Here is an 18,637-nt window from a genome sequence, read left to right on the forward strand (position 1 = left end):
ATGTGGTCTATATATATGCCATTTTTCAGCACGAGAAAAATAAGTGATTGTTCAACTAGCCAGTGTTAAAGCAAACCGAGAGAAACACAGTCTTCACAGTGATGACATTAATTCCTGGTCCCAGGTTAATCAGTGACAGCTGTCAGCTTTGAAGGCGAACTTGCACATGTATCTCAGCGGCACATGTTTGCAGTGTATTTAAGAGTGTATATGTGGTGTGGAGACTCACCTTTCCAGGACGAGGATTGAGCTTCCCATGCTCCTTCTCTTTAGTGAGCTATGGACAAATAAAACATATATTTTAGCAAGCTTTCTAATAGTATTTAATGCATTTTCTTTGGTTTATGTTCAATTCATTAATATGTACTTGCACAAATTGATCACCATTACCAATTTTAAAGTTAGACGCCACCTATTACATTTATTTTAGCTGACAGTTCACTGACTTTAGCAATCATTTAGATTACAACCTGTGTCAACCTTGTACAACATTAACACATTCCAGACAATCCAAACACTGTTTATTTCACCCTGTTCAAAAGGTTGTGGGGGCGTCAGGGATGTGAAGTGAGGAGAGAGGACATCCTCCATGACAGAACAAGCATCTCTTTAAAAGATCGGAATACTAAACATTCCTCCCCTGTACCTGTTTAACCTGATGTTTTCTAGTACTACACCCACTGATAACAACAGTATGAGCTCACTTGCTCGGAAATTCCACAGGAATTAACCTACTTTTCCACCTGTGTACCATGTATGGTGTGTACTTCCCTACCTTTCGAATTTCAGCTGCTATGCTGCTGGAAATTTAGGATGTTTGCTTGTGCAACTTGGAATGTGCATATAGATTGACCAGATTGATTGTGTGTTTGGTCCCAGGTAACACTTGGCCTCTACTCTCTGTAAGCTCTGTAGGAAACAGGCTATCATCTGGATCGTGTTACCTAGCAAAGAGGGCCTCCCACAGAAGCTCTTATTTCACCTGTCCTCATTTGTGTCAGACCTTGCCCTAATTTACATTGAATTTTTTTAATGACGATGAAAAATAACCATCTCAATCAAATTTATCTAATCGTATAGGACACAATAGCATTTGGACTTTTCTAAAGTGCAACAGAACACCTTTTACATTTTCAGTGAAAGCAAGCTGAGGGGGTGAATGGTGCCTTTTCAGCATTGACCTCGTAAATAAGAGTGACTCATTATTGTTAACAGACATACCATACAATAACAAGTGTTCCACCACAGAGCCAAATAAAAAACGCTTTGTCAATTCCCTGCAATTGTTCTGCATTTTGAGTCAAGAAGCTTTAGCATTTAATAGATGTACATCTCTTTTTTCACAGAAAAATATATTGGCTCCACTTGAGAAATGTGTGTTTCACCAAAGCAAAGAGTAAAATGGCTATATTGGCCAAAAAAGTGCATTTGTTTGTTTGTACTTGGAGTATTCATGCTGTCAAGTGTTGTTGTTATGTTGTTATAAGACATGCTGCTATTGCATAATCAACCAAGACTCAAAGTCAACATTTCCATTTGTCTGGTCTTTCATAGTAACATGTGACTGTATGTTGATGCCTTTGGGCAGAAAAACATGATCTAAACATGTGAGTGACAAAATGTAGAATGGGAGCCAGAGCCTTCAGCTACCAGGCTCCTCTCCTGTGGAACCAGCTCCCAATTTGGGTTTGGGGGGCAGACACTGTCACCATATTTAAGAATAAACTGAAAACCATCATCCTTGATGAAGCTTATAGTTAGGGAATGAGGAGTTGCAGCGTAGTAGAGTAGAGTAGAGGGAGGCAGGAAGTACAGCCCGTTCCGGCAGGGGAGAGTACGAGCCCAGTCCGGCCCCTCTCTTTAGCCTGCCTCTCTTAGTTATGCTATTATAACTCTAGACTGCTGCTGGGGAAGTTCCCACAATGAGCTGCTCTCTCTTCTCTCTTTTCCCTTGTCTCCTTTTGTGTGCATCTTAGTCCCAGAAATGCTTGTTACTAACCTAGCTCTGGGGAGTTTTCTCCCCGGAGTCCCTATGTTTCTTCTTCACCCAGAATATCGCCTTGGAATAGGGTGGCACCTAGACCGAGGTCTTGAGTGCAGCTGTCGCTATGGACCTACTACACCCTGCTACGCTCTGCGATTCCTCGCAGTGTCCGACTGCATCCTGCTGCGTCCAACCGCGTCCACCCAGGCTGCTTTGCCACACTACACCCCATAACACCCTGCTGTGCCCTACTATGACATGAACTACTACGACTACCATTGTGGCCACTGTTCCACTATCTTTATTATGACTATTATTGCCACCATTCATCACACCCCCAACCAGTGCCGTCAGACACCGCCTTCCAAGAGTCTGGGTCTGTCCGAGGTTTCTTCCTAACAAAAAATCCTCGCCACTGTCGCAATAGCTACTGCTAATGCTTGCTCTTGAGACAACCACTGTAATCGTTGGGGCTTCGTAAACTACAGAGTGTGGTCTACACCTACTCTATCTGTAAAGTGTCTCGAGATAACTCTTGTTATGATTTGATACTATAAATAAAATTGAATTGAATTGGAGGAGTAATGACATATCATAACTGGTCCGACTGAGACACTTGAGTCTCACAGGATTCCCTTACCGGTAATTTACAGGACAGTGCAGGCGTAAAACATTAAGACTGTATTTCTCATTTCACCTGAGCACCATTGCAAGAGGCCAATACGGCTGGGTACTGAATTCAATACATATTAGGCACTGACCGAATTGCCTCTAAAGTATCGAGGATTCGAAAAATGCCTTGTCATTCAATACACAATTTCAATACCTAAGGAGTAAATCTCATCATTGTCAGTGAGCCAATAAGCATGCAGCATCCATGATCTAATAATGCTGTTGATTGGCTATTTAATGTTACACTTTGTAGAGACACTCAGGGACAACTCTACGTTACACACAGAGACAGGGCTTACGTAGAAGGAGCTGAAAATTAAAAATAAAAGACTTGTGCTGTAATGTGTAATGTTTTAATTTCTTTTTGTTTCATAAAATTGGTATCGAAAAAAAAGAATTGTTTAGGAACCGGTATCAAAGTCATGGTATTGGTATTGGTATCGGTACCGGTATCAAATATTTTTGAACGATACCCAGCCCTAGAGGCCAACCTGACTGAACCCCTACTAAGTTCGGGCTGAATGATTCGAGGAAAACATCGCAATATTTCTGACCAATATAGCAATTGCAATTTAAATTGTGATCTATAAATTAACCTCCAGGCCTGTATTGGTAGTCAATAAAACATGTTTCGTACCAAACATACTGTAAACACAAATACTGTGTCTATACATGAATATAATCAAATAAAATAATGCTTCTGTGCTTTGCATTTTGCATTTATTAAAATAATAATATTCAAATGTAATCATGACATTCAAACGTGTCATTACATTTAACTTAATTAAATGTTCACTTGCTACAGCTTGTTAAGGCGATAGCAGCGATTTTGATATAAAAAACAATAAATCATTCAGCCCCAGTGCTGTCAATGCTTTACATCGCTGCAGGTATAAGTCTGTGTATGTTTTCTGTATATACTTCCCTTCTTAACTTCACTCCTTGCCTTCCCTATACAGCTGAAAACAAGGTCAAACAACTGCATCATTCATGGGGAGTGAAGGTTTACTGCTGCCTTGATGCCCAATTGAAACAAACTCCAACAGACACTTTTCCCCTTCCACTCCCTTCCCTCCCAGCATCCTGGGCACACGATCTACTCTCCCATAAAATTGGTTACCACATGGAATGTGCAGTTTCAGCAAATCACATACAGTACCAGTCAAACGTTTGGTCATGCTTACCCATTCAATTGAATGATATATATATATATATATATATATATATATATACATATATATACACACACACACACACACACACACACACACACACACACACACACAGGTGTATATATATATAAACTATACCAAATACTAAATATGATATTTATTAATAATTTAATTAAAAATTGTTATGACAATAGATGACTATTGACATACTAATAACAGTGTCTATCAATTATGTAACATAAGAGGAATAAATGAGTTAGGCACATTTTTGAACATGCCTTTGTGACTTAAGCAATTTTAAACCTTCAACTCTGTCAACAATAAAGCATTTACTAACTAACTTGACATAATGCTGAGGACGCATGTGTCATATTATAAAAAAAAAGCATGAACATGTGCTACGTATAACTGATTAACAAAGCAAACAAAAACTCATAGAAGGGAACAGAGCTGCCATCGTCTCTCACCCTGCAACCTTCAAATCTCTCGCTGTCAACTCCACTTCATCAAATGTCAAGAAAACAAGCAGAGAAATAGGAGGATGACTACAAAAGGCAAGGTGTGGCAGTGTCTCTGCAGGAACAGACAGGTATCTAGAATGGGTGGGGAGCGCAGTAGAGACAGAGAGAAGCAAAAAGTCTTCTGCAAGGACATAATGATCGATAGGCTTCACACCCACCAGCTGAGAAAGTGTCTCTGATGGTTTAAATGCACGGAGGAGCTTACAGCATGTATTCTTATTAAAGCTTTGACAAAAAGAGATACGTACATTAGTCCTGCAGCGTGTTTAAAATTCCTTTAAAGTCATTAATATGTGTTCCAAATTCTCTCTCTCCCTGAGGTAGTTGACAGGAGCAAAGGAGGATGAAGCTGTAAAATACATCCCTGTCCCCCCCCCCCCACACACACACACACACACACACACACACACACACACACACACACACACTGCTTCTGTAGTAGTAATCATGGACAGGAATGCAACTTTCTGTGTTTGTAAAACAAGTGTGACGACATAGAGGACAGTGACAACTCCCCCTGTCTTAAAAAGTGTAACCAAATGGCTCAGTCAGTAATATGAGATGTCAGGCTGCATGCTTTGGCCTGGAAAAAAGAGCTGCTGGAGCCATACTACTGAATTATTGTTTGAACATGAACAAACATCCTGTGCAAACATTTGTACTAAAACTACACTGGACAGCTGTAGAATAATGAGTAGTTACACCTCTAGAATCTAGCTGACACTTCTTTGCATGCAAATAACACCACTAACATGTGTTATGCATGGAGGCGAAAACAATCAACAAATGATATATTGCAGAGAACTGCATCATTAAAAAAGTACAATGTAAGGCTGGTATTACTGCTTGTCACTACATCACAATCTTCCCTCAGGGGTCAGTTCTATGGTGTCTGTGTTTCCTAACTGCCTGCACTCAGAATATATAATGGTTAAGTGTGACATTTTGTGGTTTCTTTGCTGAGGTGTGAAATGGGAAGAACAACTTAAAGTGGCATTGTGATGCACATTTAATTTGAAAAAAAAGCTGTTTGTAAAGGAGAGAGAGAGTGTGTGCGCACCACCGTAAGTGCATGTGTGAGAAGATGTTCTCTCATGCCAATAGAAATCATTTTAAGACATGTCCTAATCAGTTAAGTCCTTGATATGAATGTGTGCATGTGATAACAAGTGCAACACTGGATACACACCCTTTTTCTGTGTTTTTGAGATGCTCAGAATGGAGAGCCTGTACCTGAATGGTGGGTTTGGATCCCACAGACTTCATAAAGAGGGAGCTTTCTTGTATGCACAACAAACCACATATGAAGTCTTCTCTCTTACTTATTGTAACCTGACCTGTTATGTCTTTTTTTACAACAGTGAGGAGAATAGATCTGACAGCGAGGCTGCCAACAGAATAAGTAAACATGGATATTGCACAAAGGCAGAAATATGTGTAGAGGATCTTCTGTTTCTTATGTTGTTACCATAGACGTAGCTACCATTTCAAGCCTCACAAAACTTTAAACTGACGTGCAAATGTTGGACTTCTCTTTTGTTAAACAAAGTGTGAAATAACAAGAAAACTGCCTCTTTTTTTACTGCATTCTTCCAATTACCTTTGCCTTGGAGAGCAGAAATAATGCATTATTTATACACTGTGTGCACATCTCTTCCCTGAACTGAGGCCTGCTTGTATATATTATTTATATAAGTTCAAAAATTCCCACTTTCCTTGGCAACATCATACTTGTGCAATTCATGTAACTTTATCTGATTGAGACATTTCTCGCCTGATGTGTTATATATTTAAATGTCATTCAAGCAACAATAATAATACTTAGTAATAATAGACTACATAAACAATATTAGTAATACTTACATAAGCATCAGGAAAGGCCCTGTATTTCGATACTAAATTCCTCTCAGACTCAAGTTCTTGGCTCTGAAACTGGGACCCTCCATTAATACTGTTGAACAATGAAGTCTGCTGGATCCCCACAGTGCCCTCTCCACTGAAGCTCCTCTGCAGGATGGGAGTGCCTAGTGCCCCAGTACCTACACCCGTCCCCATTCCAATCCCCTGTGTCTGGCCAAACATTGATGAGGGTAAGTCTGTGGTGGTGAACGGCCACTGGAGGTCAATTGAGCCGGTGGGGCTGAGAAGGCGTGCAGGACTGTTGCTGGAAGGCGGCGAGCCAATCCCCGGCAGTGAAGGCCGACTAATACGAGCGTTGGGGTCTTCAGCACCGGTCAAGGAGCCCGATGAGGTGGATGAGGAGTTCAAAAGGAAGGAGATGCGCTCAAAGCGGGACCCTGCTGGTTCTGTTCCAGTGCCCTGTTCACCAAGCTCCTTTGGCCCCAGACTCATGCGATCGCTTGAAGGCCCTGTTTCAGATAGCGAGCTGGTGTGGAAGAGTGGGCGATGGGCCTTTCCATTTTCTAAAGTCTGATCTATGGATGCTGACCTGTGGCTTCCAAAGATGTAACTGTTGTCCAGACGAGAAGTAATAAGTAGTCCGTTTCCATTCATCACTGGGGATTTTAATTCCTCTGGAGAAGAGTCAGACGACTTTGTCATTACTAAACTGTTGGTAGCAGATGCTCTCAGGGGCAAGTTCAGGCCTCTTGTTCCAGGCTGCTGCTGGTCCTGCAAGTGAGTGAAGCAATAAGTTAAAGGATTCACCCAAGTTACAAAAACAAACAAACATATACACAGATTTTTGTCTCTGAGATTTCTTCCTTCACAACAATACAATGGAGGTGAATGGAATTCTGTTTGTGGGGCTGACAGATTTAAAATAAAAAATAAAAAAACTGGATTAAAAAGTGTTATCATTAACATCTCTTTTCACAATCAGTAGCCAAGTTTCATACCAGTATAGCACATTTTGAAAGTTTCAGTTCAGTGGAAGTCTCAGTGTACGTTTAAGTCACATGCTACATATACGTCATGATTAATTTGCTAAGTCCGTTTCCATTGCCACTTGTTGAATTCTCTTTGTATCGATACACCAAATTTTCCACCTCAGCCAAGCATAAAATTAGTTTTCAACATTTCAACTTTTTTTTTATATTTCCGGCATTTGCACCTCTTTTTTCATGCGCAACTTAAGCATGCACATTAAAAAACGCATTCTGTCCCGTTACTTAGCTAATAAACCAAATTTGGCTGAATATTTAAAAGAGCTATCAAAACTTAAACAACCAGAAAAATCTGACTTATTAGAATAATAATAATAGAAAATAATATATTTATGGCCTGAGCCTACATATAGATTTTTCACAGGTGAAAATAACACTTTTCGGGTGTTTTGTGAAAATAATGTAACCCTAATTTGTAATGCATTTTGGAGATACTATGAAGGTTTTCACTAAGCAAAGACAGTTTACTGAACTTGTATCTGAATGCACTCTACCTGCTGGCTAAGCTTCATCATTTCCAGTGGTGAACGAGTGTCTCTTTGGGAATTTCTCTTCAGTCCCAGGTCAGCAGGCAGAGTGTACGGTCCAGTGAGGGACTCGGGAGGGTTGCCTGTTGCTTTCATCTTTTTTGTGGTACTGGTGAGGGAGGCAGGGATGTCAGGGGTGACAGTGATGGGAGCATCCTCGACAATAGGTGGCAGGGAGGAAACAAGGACCGGAGGAGGCCCGCGTAGGCCCATGTTCCTTGGCCTCAGGGAAGGTCCCATGCTCTTCAGGGTATCCACCAGGTTATCCATGTCGAACTGGTTGGAGGAGTCTTCGTCGGGGGAGGCAGGGGGAGTGCAGGGGGGAGCTGCAGGTTCGGAGACCAACTCCACGAGTGTGGCCTTGAACACCCCAGTAAAACTATCTGAGTCGCTGTCGTCTCCTTCTTTGACACCGTCGATGACGTCGTGGCTGGTTTGTTGAGCCGAAGAGAAGCTGGACACAGGGAGCTGTGTGTCCCAGTGCGACTTTATCCTCTCTGACTCTCCCTCTCCCTCTCTCTGCCCCTGTCTTTCACCTGCAGGTGCAGTGGGCTCCTCCTGCTCCACCAAACTCCTCCTCCACTCATCTCTTGGTGCTCCCGCTGGCTCGCTCTCATAGCTCAGATAACATTTGGTCCTGTCACTCAGCCTGCTGCCAAGGGTAATGTGTTCCTCTGAAAAGGGGGAGGAGGAGGAGGAGGAGGCATTGCTGAGGTGTTCGTATGCTGATGCTCCGGGTAGAGCAGAGGAGGAGGAGGAGGAGGAGGAGGTGGTACCGGAGTAGGAGCCCTCCGTTTTGTATGGTTTATAATGAGAAACACCCTCAAATCTATTCCTCCATTTGTAATCTGAGTCGATATCTGATCCATTTGATTCAGTGACAGCTGTGCTCGTTTCACTGAAGTCCACTGTATCCTGGCTGTCCTCAGTTGTATTGGCCTCAGTGATCAGAGATAATTTATGGAAACGATATTTGGATTCATCGTCCTTAGGGGGAGGCAAGTTCTTTATGGACAGTTTGGTGCTCAGGCTGCTGTAGCCTGAATTCATTTTGTCAACCGATTCCTTGTCGGCTTTAGGCGGCTGGTTTTCTAAAGCAAAGACTTCTGAAGCTGATGTGGGCGTCCTTGACTCTGTCAGGGACCTGGATAAATACAACAAAACAGGCAAAGATGACAAAAACAGAATAAACAGTGAGTGAGAGTCTAAAGTACTGCAGTGCTTTCAGGGTGTGGTAGTCATGTAATGCCAACAATGCAAATTATAAAAAGCAACGTTGAATATCTGGACTATCAAATTTTGTATATTGCAACAGCTGATTGACTCATTTCTTATCTGAGTTTTTGACATAATGGTTGAAAGAATTTGAGTTTGAAACAACAAAGTGAAGAAAATAAATGAAGCAAAAGTTGCAGCTGGATTCACTCGACTCTAAAACCTACAAATTGTTTGTGCTGGGAGGATTGTGTGCACATAAACAAAACACTGTCAGCTCACAATTCAGGGTTACATAGTCAACACTACATTTACATATAATAACTGTGCTAAGCAAATACTTCAGCAATGCACTCTGTTTTCTTCTCCTGTGCAAGTCTCACACACACTTGCCGAGCAAGTTTTTTTTGTTATTTTAAAGGCCCTTCTAGGGAAGGGCATTGGAAATAGGCCATAATTGAATGCTGTGATACATCACATTGGTTAGTTGTTGTGCCATTCTCAATGCATACTGTACTTGTCCCTATTAAATAAACATTAAATGAAATGAAAGCTAGTCACACTTCAAAATGGAAGCACTAACTAGCAGTTACATCAGATAAGAGCATCCAGAAACCAAGCTGCAACATAGCTGTGTGTGTGTGTGTGTGTGTGTGTGTGTGTGTGTGTGTGTGTGTGATAGAGGCCTAATTATAAAACATATATAAACACCATGATAATCATGTTAAAACCCTTGAAAACAGTTGCATTTTGGCTTCTGTGGTTCTGGAGGAAGCTTTGCAAACTGAAAAAAAAATCTGATGATGAGAGTTGAATTATGGGCATTGTAGTAGGTAGTGTTTTTGAAATATTCTGTTGTACAGATAATGAAAACTTGTTCCTGTATGTTTTTACATCTGCAAACCTTTTCTTGAAAGCCTGGACCAAAGCCAAGCAGGAATCTATTCATTTTATTGTAGACATTAAAGCCTTAAAATCTGAGTGTGTACGTTATGACAATTGTTCTGCTCATGAGAAGTGTTCTCTATTCTTGAAATCAGGATCTGGTTTCTCCTAATTTGTGGACTCTTGAAAAGCCATCTACGCTGGGCATATTTGCATGAACAAAACAATCATAAAAATGTAATCATCACCATCAGCATTGTTTACCAAACCAAAAAATGCATTAAATTGAATGTCAAGAAGCTGTCATATGCCAAGCAGTAATCCTGAGTTGATCCTCCATCAGTGAATCATTTGGCCTTTAACACATCATTGGAACTCTGCTCTCTGCTTCGCAGGAAAGTTTCAGGGAGCGGTACGATTATAAACTTGGTGCACGTAAATGGCAAAAGGTTTTGTGTTGTTCTCACAGACTGCGTGGGAGACTAACAGTAAAAGGTGAAAAGGTTGTGAAACTACACAAATACATCAAAGACACATCTTGACTCACTGTCATCAAACAGGTGACACACATGAATATGATGCCCTATGTGGATTATTCAAAAGGTCATGAGAATATAATTGCCTCAGTGAGTTACTTAACAGCATCAGCTACTACTTTCAAAAGGTCGCAACTAGACAGGTATGTCTTTATTCTCTTGCCACATATGCATTTTAACATTGTAAAAAACAAGAGGACAACATCTAATCAGAATGCTTTTTGAGTTAAAATATTTAATACAAATTAAAAAAAATAAATGGTTGTTTTACATGAAAAATGGCAAGGTTTTTTCCAAGAGATTGTGCATTGAAAATCAGATACAGTGAGTATCGGTGGCCCTGAAAAGACTCATCTGCACACACTGACCACATAGAATGAGTCACTCTCTGTATCTGTGTTGGTTCTGCAGATCCAGGCTAAAGGTCATAGAGATCATTCAGCGTTGATAGAGACGGTGTGATAAAATTAACACAGTGGTTAATTTTTCCTGGTATCACAAAAGACAACACTGGATCACATAACAAATGTTACCTATACAGTTAATTAGATATTTTTCACCAGAAGGCAGCTACTCTTGATTGCTGATCTCTCATCTAAAATAAAAATCTAGAAATTACACTAGCAGATATTATTTATTCTTGTAAACCACAAAGATCACCCACAAAGGTTTGGTTGTCAGAAGTGCGGGGGACACAATGAAGTAAATATATGCAATTTCGCAGCCTATAGCAGTTATATCACAGTATATGCTCTTTAATCCCTGCATTTATCGTCTAACAATATCTAATTATAAATACCTTATACTTTATGATACACTATAAAGACAACTGTGCTTTACTAACAGAATTTTTTTGTGTGTTAATATACAAGTTGCAAATCTGAAATATTAAAAGTAAGCGGGACAAGAAAAACAGGACTTTCATCACGCCCCTTGATCACGCCCTCTTGGTACACGATTTATTATTTTAACAATAAATAATTCAATAAATGTATATTATCTATGTATTTATTTGTTACATTTTGTTTTACAAAGTTAGGAAAGCAATATTTAAGTCAAGTCTGATGTTGCCTTACACATAAAAGAATGATCCCAGTCACTTCCACATAGTGAGGCATACAGCTTATTTATTAAACACTGGTATTGGATCGGTATTAAAAATCGGCCAATACCTAAAGCCCAGGTATCGGTATCAGGATGGAAAAAGTCGGATTTGGTTCATCCCTACAGTAACCTATACAGACACACCTGTAAATCCCAATACATGCACACAATGTGATAGAACATGTACCAGCCTCAAAGAGGACCTACAAGTCCTTATGTACTAGTACACGGAGCGACACTTGGGGAAATGTGAGCGTTGTACATGAAAGTAAAACGTCTTATACTGTTATTTATGAGCATGGTATAATTTCAGCTCTCTGCCTCACCTGGTTATGCAGCTCTGAGAATATCAGATAACAACATCTGCATCTCCATGTAATTTCTTAGTAAATGTTGAACTCTCTCTAACAGCAAATACTCTTCTCTCCATACTGATTAACATCCTAAAAATACTCTGTTTATTTCCCCCATAGGTGAAAGAATATGTTGGAATGTAGTCACCATCCACATTTTACACCAAGCATAACATGCCAAACAATAGTTAAAAAAACATTCCTTTTGTTTTAAATATCCCCTGTCAAGCCATCTTAGTCAGAGAATGACAAACGTGCATAGCAAAAATCCAGCTGGATGCTTAGGATATTTTACTCTTTCGAAAAAAAATCCAAATCTTTCGTTTGGATTTCTACCATCGGTCTGGCTGTCAAACAGAGCTTTATTGAGCTCAAGGAGAAGGGTTCAAGTGTAGTTTACACAATCACTAATCACTGTGTTAAAGGTAACTGCAACCATGATTAATCCACTGCCCTGTGTTTAATCTATTTAGCGTGACTCCTTGTTAAACATTCTCTTTACACCTTGAAGCATTAGCAATGAACGCCCTGTCCAGACATATAGGTTTAACATTAAAGGGGAACTCCACTGTTTTCACACATCAAAGTCTGTGTACAGGTCCTGTGGAAGCACTGTTACACAGGTGAAAAGTTGTATAAAACCTTTTGTTGCTCTAGAGGGAGATTTTTAAGTTAACTTTTAAGTTTTAAAATAAAGAAATCTGGGGTTGTGAGGACTTCTATTGCCCCGTCCTGATCTCTGCTTTGGGCTAGCTGCTCAAGTCTAACATTAGCCACTACTGGCATAAGGCACCCGATTCTCCAAACTGATGGCACTCGAATTGCATTGTGGATAGTCTATATCCACAACGTTCCACGTCCGGGATTGCTCTGGTGCCGCCGAAAATTCAGCCGGATTTCACTCTTTTCGGTTACCTTCCGCTTTCTTTGTGTTGGAATTTTAAACTCTGGTCGATTTATGAGGACTATGGTTAACTGCTCCTCAGATCTCTGCAGGGTAAATCCAGACAGCTAGCTAGACTACCTGTTTTCTTGACTAAAACAACTGTATATTATTGTACAATATGTATGTTCAAACAACTTTTGAACATACATATGTTCCACCAAAACAAGTTCCTTCCCGAGGCTATTTTTCAGCGGCAGAGTGGCTCCGTCCGGCACTTAGCACCGCCCAAGATGATTGTGATTGGTTTAAAGAAATGCCAAGACAATTGTGATTGGTTTAAAGAAATGCCAATAAACCAGAGCACGTATTTCTCCCATCCCGGAATGCTGTGTGGACTAGCCAGACCCTCCTCCGCAGCGCTGTGGAGCTAGGTCTGGCAATGCGAGACTACATTGTGGATAATGAAGGCAGCAGCTTTGTGAAGGAAGAAGAATGCATGGAATAAAAAGGACGATATCTCTGGGTTTGATGCATACATTTTTATATTTTGTTCGTCTGTTTTTACCTGACATTAGTTAAAATAGATACAGCATACATTTATATTCATTCAGTGAGAATTAGGGTCTATAGTTCTCTGAAAGGTGGTCAAAGGTGGACCTCCTGCCGAGGTCGCTCTTTTGACACTTTAACACTATATTTGACACTTTACCTTTAAATACTTTTACTTACTGTTGTACAACTGTCTACACACTGTTTATAGATGTATATTTATACCTATCATTATGCATACTGTATACATTTACTACATTCCTGTTTACATTCATTTGCAATTACAGTCTAATTTCTATTACTTTTAAAAAAAAAAAATGTTATATTTATCTTTTAATTTAATCTGCACTATTTTATGTTTAGATTCTCATTTTGTATTTACTTATTTATTTTATACATATTTAATTAGCATTGTTGGAGGGTGCCTGATACTTAAGATTTCCATTGCCAACATCTACTCCTCTGCAATGGTTGTGCATATGATAAATAAAGAACTGTAACTGAAACTGAGTCCGGAGTGAGACAATGGAAAATGAATGATTGGAATATTTCTGTTGATTAGAAACAAGTGTTGAATGGTGTCAAAGAAATGCATAGGCTGAACCTCTACAGAAGTGACTCAGACAGGTTCAAGCCGTGTGTGAAGAAGTAGACTTCTGTCAGGTGATTTGCAACAATAGAAATTCTCCACGAGTTTGTCATTCCACTCGTGTTTCAAGTAAGCTGTTACACATGAAAGGAAAACAAATGACAAAGCTCAGTGGCAGTGTTTTGACTAAAGACCTACAAGGAGCTCAACTGGCTTCAGGTCTTATCCTAGCAGAAAGTTCTCCAAAGTATTGAGTCTCTCTCTGATTTGGGTAAAGAAAGAAAAGAAACACCAATGAAAGCAAATTGCTGGATCTAATTCTAAAGCTAGGACATGGAAATATCAGTTTCACTACCTTTATTGTTTGGATGCCCAGTGTTATGCCTCATGACACTCACAGAAGAATCATGTAAGACAGGTGGGGCTGGCCAAATGCCTTGTCTGTCAAATGGCATCAGCATGCCTGAGTTTGTTGGCAAATCATTGAACAAAAACATCTATGAAAATGATCATACAAAAGCACACACTGTTGAAAAAACCTACTGGACTAAAACATCCCCTTTTTTGTTTTAAATTCATTCTTACAATATTTGCTATAGCGTAACCAGTAGCTTTAACCTTGACTCAATCAGTAAATAGTTCCACAAAATTTGTTCTTTTGAGTTTTACCAAAACAGAACACTGTTTGGCACATGAAAGAAACCTTTTAATGCATGAATAAAAAGAAGGATCTAAAGTCAAGGCTTGGGAAACCTCTCACCTACATTTGGTTCTCCTATTCTGATTTACATGTTTAGTTTCCCTATCTGATGAGCCTACTCCGTCTTCTATTTCTATGTGTTGGCTTTCAGCCTCCCACGCAAGTAAAAGACATGTCTTTGCTGCCATCTTGTGATTTAAAAAAGTACAAAAGAATATGGTCCCTCATAAACTGGAACTTAAGGATAATATAGTATAATAATATTTATAGGAATAAATAAGGAGTCATATTTATTATACTATTTAAAACGGACACCAACAAGCTATATTTAAGTGATTTAAGTGTCCCATTACCTGTGCAACTAGTTACACAACAGTACAAATATTGTAGAAAGTAGCTATTTATACAGTATACATCTAGTGATGCATGCAAAGTCACCAAGGTCCTTTGTATTGTGAGTAGACTGAAGCAGACTGCAGCTTTTCTTTGTGTTGTGCACTAATTTAAGTTCCTATTGTGTTTACATAACGTAGCAACAGTTGATCTGCACCTGTCATTGTGTCCCCCAAATTCCTCCGAACATCTTATCTTTCCCAGACATCTATCTTCTCCATCATCTGACAGAATAAAGGAAGCTGTGGTCTTTGACTGCAACTGTTGACACTTTCAACACACACCAAACAAACCAGTAGCATCAAGGAAGCACATTGCTATGCACAATAACACACGCCCAAATACTGCAGCTCGTCCTGCAACTTTGCCCAAATCACAACCTCAAACATTACTGTTTTTACTTGTGAGTTCAAATGCTTGATCAAAGGCTTCAGATAAAACGTTGTTACAATGCCAAAACATTATTGTGTTATATAATATATATATATATATATATATATATATATATATATATATATAAAAATAAATATTTTTTGACCAACTCGGGGAGACTGATCAGTCCAACTGCCTTTTCTACCAACGGTCGGCTGTCTGGTTGGTCTGTAATGGCCTTTAGTTAAGGGGTCCTTGCCTTAAAAAACGTTGAAGACCCCTGATGTAAACGATAATTAAAATAATCTTTAGTTGAAGTTAAAGATGTTGAGTGTTTGGAGATGATCTGCTTGTAAAAATCTGACTTTTGTTTTAATTTAAAGGATTTTATTTATTGCTTTTTATGCTTTTAAGGGAATCATTTTCCATCACGTTATCTTTTAATATTTTGTTATAAAATATTAAAAAAAATATATATATAAAAATGTGTTGACAATATTCTGGCATGAGACCCAATGCTACATGTGTCAGGAGATGTTATGAAGTGAAAATGGATTGTGATTTTATGAGTATGTTTAGATAAAGTTGTATCTAAACACATGTAACATTTACTGCAGTGATAACAACAATGAGAGTTGTGTGTCTCTGCTCCTCTGATACTCCCAGAAAAATTAAAATAGCAAGCATGAACTTCAATCCCCTCACAGATCCTAAGATGGAGGTTCTTCAAGTGACCCCAACATTCTATATTTATGTTAGTACAGGAGGAGGCTGGGGAGATGGAGGCAGTTCATATTGCTGGTAAGCATGCGGAGGCAACAACTGCCAAAATTGTTCTGTATGCTGTTCATACGGACTGCTTAATTCATACTGTCCATATGTGTATGGGAAATTAGACTTTTAAGTTATACTCTTACCAAAGTCAGTATCAAACATTGACCCATTTTAGGCTTGAAATGTGGCTGTAAAACTTGGTTTGTTCATGAAGACCAGCAGATGTGGGTGGCCTAAATTAATGTCACTAACAATAGAGTAGTATATCAAGTTAAACATGGAAGTAGTGCATTTATCCATATTGTGATAAGAGCTTAAAAAAAACAAAAAACATTATCGTTTCATCATTAAGTTGACATGCAGAAACATGTTTTGGCAATAAATTTGATTTAAAAATAAAATCATGTATGTATCTTGTATTAAGCAAACATTTGCTGGTTCCAGCTTCTCAAATCTCAGGATTTGCTGCTTTTCTCTGTTTTACATTATTGTAAACTGAATATCTTTGAGTGTTTAACTGTTGGTCGGACAGAACAACCTGGAGACTTCACCTTAGCCTCAGGGAACTTGTAATCACTATAAGTGTTCTATTACTGTAAACCAGAAATCTTCAACAGGGGGTCCAGGACCCCTAGGGGGTCCTCAGAGTTACTTTAGGGGGGGGAGCGCCAAAATATGGTATGATGTATTATAATTTGTATAATGTTTTGACAAAAAATAGAATATCTTAACATGAATCCAACATATAATTAGCAAATATAAATCGGCCTATTTGTAAAAAAAACAAAAAAAACCAACAAAAAACACATTGATTATAGGCTTACTGGCCTCTAGGTAAGGTGGTCTCTAAAGTAGCCATCCACAGATACAGGAGACAGGGCAGTCGGGACTCACAAATGGCAAGCAGGATGAGTGTGACTAAGCCTCTCAAAATCTAATGAAAATCTTTTAAACTGACCTTTGTCGATCTGAAATGAAGACAGATTCAGCAACTGCATGGCCTATTTCTCGCTTAAAATGTTTTCAGAAACACGTTTCGGTGAACTATTTTAGTATAATATGAGATCGTATTCTGAATGAGTTGCCATTAATGGCCGGTTGAAAAATCCAAAATCCTGAAGCAGCAGCCAGACCCACATGATGCCTTCGTCCAATCAGCTGCCGCTTTTCATTTTTTGGGCGACAATACAGATTAGCGTCGCCTGCTGCTATGGAGACGTATTATGTCTCGTCGCTTTGGTGTGTTCTGAGGCAGTTTTTTGACCAACTCGGGGAGACTGATCAGTCCAACTGCCTTTTCTACCAACGGTCGGCCGTCTGGTTGGTCTGTAATGGCCTTTAGTTAAGGGGTCCTTGCCTTAAAAAACGTTGAAGACCCCTGATGTAAACGATAATTAAAATAATCTTTAGTTGAAGTTAAAGATGTTGAGTGTTTGGAGATGATCTGCTTGTAAAAATCTGACTTTTGTTTTAATTTAAAGGATTTTATTTATTGCTTTTTATGCTTTTAAGGGAATCATTTTCCATCACGTTATCTTTTAATATTTTGTTATAAAAATATGCAGAGTGTATTGAACCATGAACACTGTATTGTGTATTGTACCAGACTGTGAACTGACCTACAAATCAATACTGTACCCTTATTGTACTGAGTGATAGCTCAGGATTGAAAAAATAGAATGGACTATTGGACTAGTCAGGTGTCAGCGACTACACACGCTCCTTGGATTAGTTCATCTGAGTTATGTTACAGAGCTAAAGGTATGTCACACGGATCCTGGGTTACATCACTTATATACTGGTATGTACAATTGACAGCTCTGTTATAGGGGTGCAGGAAAAAAATCGATACAGCACAGTATTGTGATATTTTCCGTGGCAATACAGTATCGATACACAGGCGCTAAGTATCGATCTTTTATTATTTATGTGTTGGTCAGTTGGTCTGCTTGACAATACCATTTTGCAGCAATAAAATTTAAGTGAGACTGTATCTTTTTAGATAAAACAGATGTTGACAAAGCAATATATTGCAGAATATTGCAATATGTTTAAAATCGCAATAATATCATATTGTATCGTGATGATATTGATCGTGAGGCCTCGGGTGATTCCCACCCTTACTCTGTTGGTAAACAAGGCAGCTCATCCACTGCTGACTTTTATACCAGAGGAAATGTTCAGCCAGCGCACATTTCAGGGCCTTATCAGATAGCCAAACAGTAAGGCGAGAAAGTTAAGGTTACTTATTTAAAGTGTATCATCTTGGCTGCAGAAGTATATCGCTTTACAGTAACAACAAATCAACGCTCGCTTATGTGTCTAACATTCCCCTTGGGCTACATGTTGTACATTCCAGGACAGAAGCTACAGAGCCACAATTTCCTAAATGACAGCTTTCAATCTGTAAAATTACTAAAGTTAAGGACTATTAAATGAACTTGTTCATTCACATACATGGTTTATGTTGAGCTTTACATCCAGAACGCCTGCAGTCCT

The 18,637-nt window shown here is 39.2% G+C and overlaps 1 protein-coding gene across 2 annotated transcripts in view; it reads right to left on the bottom strand.

Moving 5' to 3' along the window:
* crybg2 (crystallin beta-gamma domain containing 2) overlaps positions 1-18,637 on the bottom strand; it is a 48,586-nt gene that overhangs the window by 11,207 nt on the left and 18,742 nt on the right. Inside the window, exons 5-8 of one of the 2 annotated variants that reach the window (XM_035991564.1) lie at positions 8,544-8,926; positions 7,750-8,465; positions 6,213-6,980; positions 230-277 (exon numbers count right to left, since the gene is read on the bottom strand). In XM_035991564.1, the coding sequence (XP_035847457.1) occupies positions 230-277; positions 6,213-6,980; positions 7,750-8,465; positions 8,544-8,926 (1,915 nt within the window). Of the gene's footprint in view, positions 1-229; positions 278-6,212; positions 6,981-7,749; positions 8,927-18,637 lie in introns of both variants that reach the window. The other variant, XM_031295882.2, reaches the window with a different exon arrangement.

Source organism: Sander lucioperca, chromosome 14 (assembly GCF_008315115.2).
Source record: "Sander lucioperca isolate FBNREF2018 chromosome 14, SLUC_FBN_1.2, whole genome shotgun sequence".
NCBI lineage: Eukaryota > Metazoa > Chordata > Actinopteri > Perciformes > Percidae > Sander > Sander lucioperca.